The sequence below is a fragment of the Cottoperca gobio genome, chromosome 13, assembly GCF_900634415.1.
Source record: "Cottoperca gobio chromosome 13, fCotGob3.1, whole genome shotgun sequence".
Classification (NCBI taxonomy): domain Eukaryota; kingdom Metazoa; phylum Chordata; class Actinopteri; order Perciformes; family Bovichtidae; genus Cottoperca; species Cottoperca gobio.
The window spans coordinates 18,995,399-19,007,021 of record NC_041367.1 but is presented as its reverse complement, the minus strand read 5'-3'; the positions used below and the strand labels follow the sequence as shown (position 1 = coordinate 19,007,021).

The following is an 11,623-nucleotide window of genomic DNA, read 5'->3' as shown; positions in this document are numbered from 1 at the left end:
CCGGGGTCTCCGTGTACGTCACTGTGTTTACGTGGGGAATTCCTCAGCAGCAAACCTACTATGGAAAAAAAACAAAAAACTGAGGTCACCATTTCTGGAGACGGGTGACATCTGGTGGATACAGGATTCCTAACAGCTGGAACTGTACACAACAGTGTTGAACTGTAGAGGGCAGGCTGGAGGCGTGCAGCTGGGTGCAGTAAAGCAGGTTCACAACCTTCTTCCTTAAAGGACCCCTTTTCTACCATTGGGTAAACTGAAGACCCCTGACAAACGTTAAATTACATATTTTCTGAATATATCAGATTATATTCAAAGCATAGCACAGCAGAACCACTGTTGTTGCAGAACAACTGATAAACTGTACAAGTAAAAAAAAATAGTTAACGCAGTAACTGCAGGAAGTTTGTGTAAAACAAGCAATTTTGAGCAGATTATTTCCTGTGAATATCAGGGATTAGTTTTTCCGTAATTTTTAATCCAATTCTCTGTCTGTATTATTTTCATTGTATCAATCATACATACTTTATATAAATTCAGTGGTTTCTTCTCACTATGTTTGTCTTTTGTTTAAAAAAATGTAACTGCGTATTTTTCTAATGCAGGACGTTTAGCAGAGGGAAGGCTCTGTGAATACAGCAGCTTGTGTTCAGGTCTTCATTAATAATTAGCAATCCAAACTTTAATAATAACAATCTCATTTACTTTTCTTCACATAAATGAATGAAATCCAGAGACATAGGCCAACTGTATATTTAAAAAAAAATAAGGTTTCACGCGCCTTAGAATCAAGAAGGCCTCACGACCCCCAGGTTGGGAACCCCTGCATTTAAGGATATGTTCAAAAATGTTCTCCTAGTCTGCACGTATGCACTACTGGTGGCTTTGATTGTTCCTCCCATCCATACTGGCCCTGAAGTGATACATGATGTGGGTCAAAATCCAAAGTACTTCTTTTGTGCAAAACAGTTAAACCGAAACTAAAAAGATGCTTCAGCTGAATTTAAGAATGCATTTATAATTCGCAGCTGGCCTGGATTTTGACCCGCCATCTTTTTTGGAGTTGCATTATGGAAGGGATCTTTTCATTACAAAGTGAACGTGCAACCAACAATTTTTAATTTACATATGGACACGGAAGTAGTGTATTAGGGAAGAAGGAAAATCGGAACCTATTGTTTTACCGCTTTTTAAAATCATGTTTTGAATTCACTTGTAAAATAGTGAATGGCTGATATAATGTGTCACAAATGAGTAAAGACAGTTACAGAGAACTTTGATTTTATTATTAATTCACAAAGTTAGCAAACCATGTTGAAAAGTTCAAGATATTTCCCATTTTTCTTGCCTATACATGGCATATTTTGCCCTGACTAAATAACTGACTCATATCTTAACATTTAGAAACACTGACGTAAGAAATATGCTAAATGTTATTCAAGACATGAAGGCAAATCCATCATATCCCTGTTAAGGAACACACAACATGTAGTATCAAAGGTTAAGTTATATCAGCGTATATAAAATATCTTTCGATTCAAATACCCATTCCACACATGGCTCATTAAGTCATGATGAAAGCACTCATCCCAGCTTCTCATCACACAGGTACATTTTATATTATGTAGACGAACAAGCATGTTCATTATTTTCACTACATTATTTCCTGTTTTCTGAAGCGCTTAGAAACTGAAATGGCTTTTGATGTCTTTGATCTGTTTCATCATGTCACCGATTTGCTGTCCCTGTTCTCTGAGGACATCCTGAACAACCTTCTTCTGGTGGACGTTGAGTGAGACAGTTGTCCTGTCTGCAGGCACATCTTTATCCACTTGTGTCTTCTGGTAGTCCATCTTCATGTTCACCTGTTTGATGCAGTTGTCCAGGTGTTTCAGTTGATCGCTGATGGTCTTCAGCTCCTTCTTCATATCCTTTTCACTGTTTGACAGTATCGGTAGTTGGCTTTGCAGGCTGCCCAGCACTTTTTTAACCCCGTTCATAATGGTTTCCTGCCGATACTTTGCATCTTCGTACTTATCAGCCAACCTCTCTGCTGCCTCTCTCAAACTCTTCCTCTCCTCCCTGCACAGAGTCAACTCTTCCAGCTGCTTGTTCTTCTGGCTTGTCAGGAGTTTTACCCTTCTCTGCAGCTCTTCACGGGCCATGTCCTGCTTGAGAATGTACTCTTCACGGAAGACCTGTGTGGCTCTGCTGAGGAGCTGCAGACACTCGGGAGGTGGAGGTGAAGTGTCCTTGTCCCCAGCCTTAAGTACGAGAGGGTTGGTGGAGCTACGTGCCAGGATGTTGCGGATGTGTTGCTCAAAAGAATCGTCGGCCAGCCCACGCAGAGGGGAGCTACCAGAGCCTGGACCTGGATGTGAACAGAGCAGGGGAGGGGAGGGAGGACGAATGGAGCTCAGCAGGGGCAACAGGATGCACTCGTAGGTGCTGGTGATGCAGATCATGGTGGCGCCCAAGGAGAGGTCAGACACAATCAAAAAGCCACGAACCGGAGCCGACTGACTAGTTAGGAGTGGTCTGGTACAAAGAATGTGCTCTACAATACAGCGCTTCTCAGCAGCCAGCTCCTGGAGATTGTTCTTATCCTCCTCACCTGACTGGAGGAACTTCTGCAGCTTGTTGACCCAGATCAGTCCCACACTGTGCACTCCTGCTTCGTGGGTGCAGTGATACCTGTGCTGGCACAGGGGGTCTCTGTGCAGTCTGATTGGGCAGGTGAAATCAAACTCTTGAGGCTCTTCATCCTCTGCTGTGGCGACTTTGAGGGTAAGCTCCAGCTCAACACACTCAAACACATAGAGAGCTGGCACTGCCTCTGTGCCTCGGATCCACTTCTCCACTGCCCCCGTCTCTTCCTCTTCTTCAGAGTCCAGCACCACACAGTGGTACAGCGTGCCCGTTTCTGTGGCGATAACCAGGATACTTGGCACACTTGGCAGGCAGAGAATGGCACAAGCATCATAGCCATAGTTATCTTCTGCTGCGGGATACATGGGGAGGGGTCCAGAGGGCTTAGTTAGACACACTCCATTTGCATGGCTCGTGTAGCTCACATAGGTCTCCCCATTTTCGTAGAGGATGTACAGAGGGTAGACCAGCTGGTCTTTGGAGCCCTTTCCAGACAGCTGCCGAAGTGGCGACGAAATCGGCCCGAAGTCAAACGCCACTGCTATCTCTCCGAGAGATGCAGCATAGGAGCGGACCGGACGATGGCTGCTACTGTCATCTTCCGACTGTGACACTGACAGGACTTTGGCCGGCGTCTGTGGCGACTTCAAGCCATAAAACCTGATGGCGTTGTCGGATGTGAGCAGCACCAGGTGGGGCTCGTCGGTTTCGCTGGGGTACCAAGCGGCCTGTCGCAGACTCACCGATGGCGAGCTGGTGAAGAAGCGCTCAGCCACCGGGATGGTCTTGCAGTTGATTTCGCTCCGTCCGCCCTCAAACTCGGACCTCTTGCCCCACCGCTGAGGAAGCTCCAGCACCGAGACGCCCCGCTGCCCAACAAGCGCGACGTGGTGCTGAGTTGGACTTACCAACACCTGGCACAGGTCGAAGAGAGGAGGGTTGATGCAGAGCAAGGTCTGATAGTTCCCGCTACTGCGACTCTCATCCGTGTTTAGCTGTCGCAAGTTGGTCGTGTAAAACACGCGGTCTGTGTCGTCCCAGACGAACAAGTCCCCACCCAAACAAAAGGTGAGGTTTTTAGCGATCCCTTTTTCATTTGAGCTAGGTTCCAAATCCAACTTCTCTCGTATTTTTTGGAAAAGAGTATGGTTTGGTAAGTCATTCAACCACCGCTCTGTGCCGAATGCCGCCATTGTGAACTGCCGTCTGTCTCACGGAAAAAAAGTCCATGGCAACAAGAGTTTACGACAGTCTTTTAACGTATTACGGTGGCCGGTGTCGTACATTTTGCAGAATCACCATGGCGTTGAAAGAAACTGCTGGGCTGTATGAGACACTCAAAACAGAGTGGAACAAGAAAAACCCAAGCCTGAGTAAATGTGGAGAACTTCTGAGCAAACTTAAGGTAGGGTCTCACATGTATTTGTCTGGTTTTTAAGTGTGTATGTGTCGAATCCGGAACACTGCTCGTTAGGAAGCGGTCGTGCTGTTAGCAAATGTAGCTAAGATGGCTAATTTAGGCTAGCTATGCTAATGTTGTGTGTTGAGTTTTCTATTCGCTAAACTCCAGACCTCCTACAATGATATTCCTTTTGGGACGATAACATTGAGTTTATATGTGTTAACTACATGTTAGTGTTTGGCTAATTAGCCAATTAAATGTGTTTTCTGTTACGAAAGGCAGGAAACAGTCTGTGTTGCTAACGTGAACGTATTGTTGGCTAAGTCATTGTCCAACTAGTTTTAACCTAGAACTGACAGCTGAAATCAACTTTTGAACGAAATATATTTGAGACGACATTCCGCTTTGTTGTTTTTCTAACGTTAGCGTTTTTCTTGTTGATTATTACGTTGCAACTCCTCTGTTGAAATTATATTGTTTAAGATGTTTTATTTAGCTGACATCACGTTTTAGGAAGGGCTGATGTGAAATAAATATCCAGATATTTTATTTTGGTAAAAATAGTAATACTACAGTGTAAAAATACTCTATTACAAGTAAGAGTAAAAGTACACCAATATTAGCATCAAAATATACTTTATTAACCAAAAGTAAAGGTACTCATTATGAAGAATGGCCCATTTGAGAAATGAATAACCTGAATCCGTAATGTTACTCGAAACTGAATCTGTTGAGTGGTAGTGAAGTAAAAAGTACAATATTAGCCTCCAAATTGTAGTGGAGTAGAAGGTAGCAACTCAAAATGATACTAAGTACACAACTTGAGTAAATGTATGTAGTTACATTTCACAGCTGATGAGAGATTAGTGTCCTCACTTTAGATTACCAGAAACAACAAAAGGATAATACAAGTGACACATTACATTTGACATTTAGTACTAAATGACACCAAACTTCTTTTTACAGGTTTCATTACTGGAGCTGAACTTCTTACCTACCACTGGGTCCGCGCTCACTAAGCAGCAGCTCATTTTAGCTCGTGAGTATATGTTACAGATCAACAGACAACATTGATATTGATCATGGATTAGAGATTGGTATAGTAGTAATTCAGTTATTCATAAGATCTCCCTAATCAAGACATGTTTGTGTCTGTGTTTCAGGTGATGTCCTTGAAATTGGAGCCTTGTGGAGTATCCTCAAGAAGGACATCCCATCCTTCGAGAGATACATGGCCCAGCTAAAATGTTACTACTTTGATTACAAGTAATGCCACGTTTTAATTTTTTAATGGGTAGTGGGTTTTTGCTACATAGTACTCACTGGGGTTTTCTAACATTTGTCTTTATTTACCTTTGTCATTAAGGGAGGAACTGCCGGAAGCTGCCTACATGCACCAGTTACTTGGACTGAACCTGCTCTTCCTGCTTTCACAGAACCGCGTGTCTGAGTTTCACACAGAACTTGAGAGACTGAGTGCACGAGATATTCAGACCAACGTATACATCAGACACCCAGTGTCCCTAGAGCAGGTGCTGCAATGTACCCCTAGACAGAATTTGATATTGCATTGTTGTTCTGCTTTGACCCGCTATCAAGGGTAACATTTTTATATTTGTGTGTCCAATTAGTAATTTTTACCCTCAAATCTATACTTTACATTAATGGTTGTGGGTTTGTTTAGTCAATTAGGGAGGAGCACCCAGAGGTTTATTGGCAGGTTTTGGTGTAGTGGTGCCCTCAAATGACTGAATTAATTCCCTCAAATTATCATTCTCACTCTATTACCGGTAATCATTATCTCCTCAACATTGTCAGTAAGTTGTAGTAAGAAATACAATATAGTTTCAGTACACCATGTTTATCTTTGGCTGACCAGGTTTGACTGCGATGTGCAGACGCACCTCTGTAATGTAAAATAAATGGTGAAAATCAGGTGATAGATGATGGTTTGTGGTCACCAAGATTTAATACAGTTTGATTTTGCCGTGAGATATATGGATCTACTATCTGTGATATGTTGTACTCGCAAATTATGAATTCAAAAGCACAAATGACTAATTAATTGACACACATTATAAAAGTAATGCAGGACTCAGTGGAATTCTCTTTTTACATATAATCAGAACCATGTGTCAATAATAACTTGATGATATTACCACTGTAATGTTTTATATCCTCTCTTGACTTTTTCAGTACTTGATGGAAGGAAGCTACAACAAGGTATTTCTTGCCAAAGGCAACATCCCTGCTGAGAGCTACACCTTTTTTATAGATATTCTGCTCGACACTATTCGGTAAGCATCCATATGGTAACCATGCCTATCATTTCTAAAATAGTTTAATTGATTCAGTCCTTTACGTGCACTTTATAACCAATTCTGTTTATTTTGGCTGTGAAATAAGTTTGTATGTTTTGGTCCCAATGATCTTGTGGTTTAAAAATGTTGCTGAAAAAATACAATGGCTGTGAAAAATACTGCCATGTCATCATTGGTTGACAGTTTAATAAAAACATTTATTTAGACACCTTCAGCATAGTTAGTTTCATTTGAGGAAGAATATCTCTTTAATTGTTTATTTTATTAAGCTTAATCTTTATTGTACCGTCAGCAGGGCTCAAAAAAGACCAGGTGATAAAATGACAAAGATATGTTCAACTAAAACTGACCTTTTTTATTTGCAGTGATGAGATCGCAGGCTGCATACAGAAAGCTTACGAGCAGATCCAGTTCAATGAAGCCACCCGTGTGCTTTTCTTCAGTTCCCCAAAAAAGATGACAGAGTATGCCAAGAAGGTATGTATAATTTAGTTTGGGAAGCCAATTTAAATTAGAATTTAAATTCAAATTCTAAGTAGTATACAGAGATTACGAGAAGAAAACATAAGATCGTGTCCACCAATATTCTCAGTTGTAGATGACTTATTGGAGTTTTATACAGTTGGTATTTACCTTGCTCTGGCAGATCCTGAAAACGCATGTCATTTTACAAATGTGATTTAATTGTTACAATAGCAAAAGCCTGTTATGGTTCTAAAATGAGGTCAAGCCTAATGCAGGACAGCATCTATTATTTGATCCAATAAGTAGTATTTAAATAAATCGAAAGTCTTTAAACAATTAATGTAAGCTGGAAAAAGCAGCATTGACTGAAACTACAGATAACTTGATGGTTTAACTTTCAGCTGTTCTTAAACAGGTTTTTCTTGTAATTTAAGGATTCTGATTCTTGCCTAGAACAAATCAAATTGCAAAACAGTCACAACTGATTGTTCCATCTCATTTCAGAGGGGATGGAGTTTGAGCCCAGATGGCTATTACTCTTTCACCAGTCAGCAGCAGCGGACAGAAGAGGTGACCATCCCCTCTACAGAGCTGGCACAACAGGTCATCGAATATGCACGACAGCTGGAAATGATTGTGTAATCCGCCCCCAGGAACACACTCAGACATGTACAAACACACTCAGAAACACATGCCGCTGATCCAGTGAACATCCAGTCAGCCCAAATGCAGTTTCCCTGAGTGATATGACTTCATTGATTTCCAGAGTGGTTGATTTGTTGCCCTGTCTACCTAAAGAAATAAAACATTTATTTTTCCCGTATTCGACTTATCTGCAGTTCTTCCTGTCTGGAAGTTTGCTTTCATTTTAAAGGATGGGGAACACAACTGAAAGTCTCACAGGTGTAATGCTACGGTTAATTATTGTATCCAAGATGCCATCTGTACAACATTAAAACTGACCTTTTTAAGATCTTATTCACAACTGGTGACCCTTGGGCCTCAGCTCTTTTACAAATACTAGAAAAGTCATTACAAACACCACCCTGTGACTTTGTCCGTCAGTGTCACACAAAACTATCATCTTTTCTCCCCCTGCAATTCAAGCAAACTCTTTTTTTGTATACAAAGTTAATTTTCTCCTTTAGTAAAGCTCACGGAAATGTATTGCCCTTGCCTTGTATCCTAGCAACTGACAGAATTTCCATTGAGTGTTTTCTAAATGGTAAAGCCTCTTCCTCCCTAGATGGTTTGTAATCCAGTTGATATTACAATGCAAATCTTTGTCTGCAATAAACAATTCAGAAAATAAACTTTTTGAGTGACTGTGTTTAAGTTTTTTTTATACTTCAACTAATCCATCTACAAAATTCAGGTTATTAACGTAAAGTATTTTGAATGTCTTCTGTCATTGATGAGAATCTTTCTCCTTCCTCCTCCGTCAGTCTCAGTGCTATGCAGGCTGCAAGTCTTGCTGTTATGATCCAAGCGGGCTCACACAGGTAGTTTGGGCATTCATAAAACCTGTGGAGGTGGTGGGCAAAGAAATGATACAAAACACAAGAGGTTGAGCTTATTTTCTTGGTTTAAGATCTTGTAAAACATACAAAATGCAGTTAATCAGATTTTACTTTAACATCGACTAAAACTGTAAACTGGCTTTAAGTGTAACATGTAGCTCACCACTTTTGGACGTTTTGTGGCAAGCCCATCCCCGGGTTATGTCGACAGTGCACTTTGTGGGAACAGGACGGATTCACTGTAAACGGATGCCAGCGACCTTCAGCACAAACCAAATCAGGAGCTACTACAGAGGTGATTGCTGGCTCATGTTTTTCTTTTTCAACCTGATTATTCTTCCCATTTATCTCTTCTTCCATATTCCCATTAATCTCTTCTTTCGCTGTGACACTTCCTGTATTCTTAGGTTGGTTTTGATATACTTCTTTGAGTTTGTGCTTTTTCTTTGACTTAACAGCAGTAGGTCCCTTAGGTTCATGCTGGACTCTGGTGCTTGTGTCTGGGCCTGCAGTTGGGTTATGAGTGACAGGATTATTTGGGACAACTGTAGGTATCTCTTCAACTACTGGGACCTGTAATGCTGGTGCATTCACCTTGACTTGGTGTATGCCAGTGTTCTCATTGGTGTCATTGTCAGCTTTGTTGGGTTGCAATATTTGGTGTGGCTTATTGTGTTTCTTGGTGGTGTTTTCTTCCATGGCAGTGCAGCCTTGCTGCTGTGAAGTCTCTTGCACAGTCTTGACAGTTTGTCCAGCTGTTTGCTGGGAGCGCTTTCTGTAAGCTCCTGACTGAGCCTTTATTTTCTTTGCTAGTTTCTGCGTTTGCCTAATTTTGGCAGTGTCAGTACAGCTGCTTTTGGATTTGGCACTGAAGCAATATTGATGGTCCACCGTTACATTGGTGACACTGTTCAGTGCATTTTCCTTATTGCTGACCTGAGTTTTTGGCTGACTTGACATTTGTCTTGAATTGCCGGGTGGCTCTGCAGGCATGGTGGCATGGACTTCAGCAACACCCAGTTTTGTGGTTGTGATTTGCTCTGCAATATTGTGAGCCTTTTCTGTTGCAAGCCAGGTCAAGTCTGTGTTTGATTTGTTCACATTAGAGAAAACAAAATCTGTTTCTGTCTTGCATATACGACGCACAGGTGCTTGCCTTTTAGAGGCAAGAAATTGAAAAATCGTATCTTGTTGTTCTTTACTCCCAAAGCTGGTGAAGTTGGCAGACACAAGTTCATATGTTACCAATTATATAGAGACTTGCAGTGCATATGGGTCTTAACAAGGTTGAGGACAACACTGAATTACGTTATATTGTTTAATATATAACATTAGCTTTTAATGCTTACTGTATAACATTTAATTATGCATAGTAAAAAGTCAACTCACCTGAATTTTACCTGAGGTGAGGCGTCTTGGACTGAGGCAGATGCTGTTTGTAGTGAAACTTCTGTGGTTTCCTTTGCTGCAGGATTCTGCTGTGACGGTAGGAAATGTCTATATTCCTTATGTTGAATAGGGCCAAACATCACCTGTCTGTTTTGTTGTTGCTGAAATTGCAGTAAGAGGGCATCTATCCGTTTGGGAGAACTGGTTTTATTATCCTTAGGTTTTGTTGGAGATGTGTGTTGTTGAGTCACTCTTACATCTGAGGCAAGATATGGGATATATTTGACTGGGTCAGCATCCTGTGAAATGTTCACAGCCTTGTTTTGAGGGGCATCAACAGCAGGAACTTGGTGCATCCTTGTGAGCATTGCTTCATTACCATGGCTGGATTCCATTTGATGACTGAAAAGTTGTGTATGGCCTTGTCCTTGAATAGTGTTGGCAGTGTTATTGAGGTTTCCAGGTAAATTGGTCTCCTTTTTAGAAGCTTCTTTTTTTAAGGTCCCATTTTTTATGTCCTTATTGTATGGATGCTTTTCCTTTAGTTTCATCTTTTTTGACTTTAAAATACCCATCCTTTTTTTATTCCACGTTCCTGCAAAATATATGTGTGATTTTATTTTTATTGTCAACAAATCCCACGAAAAAGACCCAACACACCAATGAACTGATCCTACTGACATATTTGGTCTGTCCAAAGCCTGACACACCTCTGCCACAGAGCTGTTATTAATGGTTTAAAAAAACAAATCAGCCACAGCATTGCACTGGCTGACATGTTCCTTTATTACCACAAACCACAGCCACTGTAGTTGATTTTTGAGGAAACGTCACAAATGCACTATTTACTCCTGTTTGAGTAATGGTTTCTAAAAACTACAGCGTCCAACTGTTCTAGGAAATGAGTAAAGGCATAGTCCCAGTCAGCAGGACGTGCTGCACTGCTATCAACGGTTAGTGTGTATAAACGTGTCTAACGAACGTTAGACTTCAGCGTTTCCTTTTCATTTCACTGCTTAAATGCTAACATTAACATTAAATAGTAATAGTGTTCTGTTACTCGCTTTAAAAACAACTTTTTTAGTTTTTGTTAGATGCTAAAGCCAGAGATAATACGGGTTACAGAAACATGCATTTCTAAAGTAACGTTAGCTAACGTAGACTAATTTAGGTAGGTGAGTTCTAACCATTTGCTGAAGTTAACCAACATTTACATTAATTTAACGTTGCCTAATTAGCACACTTAACTTGAGAACAGGCAGATATTGTGATTATCTAGTTATATAAGTTACGTTATTTAGGCAAACTAACCTTAGTGGTGGGTCAGCCGGTCTGCAGGGACGTTTATCAGATTAACAAACACGTTGTCAACATGTTTGTGCAGTAACGGTCGTCAGCTCTACCAAAACGTTCTACAAGCCGTTGCTAAATTAGGAAGTTCAATTAGTTACATCCGGGCAACGTAAGCAACTGCCCCAGAGACCGCAAACGCCTCACAGGTTTACTGCTTGGTTTTATGTCTACTTCATTAACTTAAGTGTGCCCCACATTACATTATATTGTAGGGCAGTGTCACAATCTAGTTTTGAGACCTTATTTGGTTAATATTGTGGTGTATATTTCTAAATTAGGGTTTGTTGAAGCAAAACGTTTGGTTTCTGGGTAACAGGAAATGTAATAAAGCTGCCATGTTGATTCTGATGTGTGCACTGTTTCTGATGGGAAATTGGAGGTAAGAGGGTAAATACAAATAACACAGAGTGCAAAAGATGCAGCCCCCCCTTCCCAACCATGTTATGTCCATGCTCACATAAAAATGTGTTATAGCCGACAGGTAAAGTTGACGTGCCTTACTGTTATCCAAAAAGTATTACATT

General features: G+C 40.9%; 3 protein-coding genes across 5 annotated transcripts; 1 reads left to right on the top strand and 2 right to left on the bottom strand.

Annotated features, from left to right (window-relative positions):
* Window positions 1-1,264: 1,264 nt before the first annotated feature.
* nup88 (nucleoporin 88) lies at window positions 1,265-3,898 on the bottom strand. Its single transcript, XM_029446181.1, has one exon. It carries the CDS (start codon window positions 3,840-3,842, stop codon window positions 1,683-1,685), a length of 2,160 nt encoding a protein of 719 aa, XP_029302041.1. The 5' UTR covers window positions 3,843-3,898; the 3' UTR covers window positions 1,265-1,682.
* On the top strand, window positions 3,576-8,150 carry psmd8 (proteasome 26S subunit, non-ATPase 8). Of its 2 annotated transcripts, XM_029446186.1 has the most exons (8): window positions 3,576-3,717; window positions 3,943-4,054; window positions 5,018-5,090; window positions 5,215-5,317; window positions 5,418-5,583; window positions 6,248-6,348; window positions 6,738-6,849; window positions 7,342-8,150. In XM_029446186.1, the coding sequence occupies exons 2-8, from the start codon at window positions 3,950-3,952 to the stop codon at window positions 7,477-7,479; spliced, it is 798 nt and encodes a 265-aa protein (XP_029302046.1). In that variant the 5' UTR covers window positions 3,576-3,717; window positions 3,943-3,949; the 3' UTR covers window positions 7,480-8,150. The 2 variants fall into 2 exon arrangements, with proteins under 2 accessions (XP_029302046.1, XP_029302045.1); XM_029446185.1 differs by lacking the exon at window positions 3,576-3,717 and having other exon boundaries at window positions 3,863-4,054.
* Window positions 7,968-11,181, bottom strand: LOC115017589 (uncharacterized). Of its 2 annotated transcripts, none has more exons than XM_029446183.1 (4): window positions 11,058-11,181; window positions 9,747-10,341; window positions 8,521-9,567; window positions 7,968-8,361 (listed from the first exon to the last, which is right to left on the bottom strand). In XM_029446183.1, exons 2-4 carry the CDS (start codon window positions 10,319-10,321, stop codon window positions 8,217-8,219), a joined length of 1,767 nt encoding a protein of 588 aa, XP_029302043.1. In that variant the 5' UTR covers window positions 10,322-10,341; window positions 11,058-11,181; the 3' UTR covers window positions 7,968-8,216. The 2 variants fall into 2 exon arrangements, with proteins under 2 accessions (XP_029302043.1, XP_029302044.1); XM_029446184.1 differs by having other exon boundaries at window positions 8,521-9,439.
* Window positions 11,182-11,623: the final 442 nt, after the last annotated feature.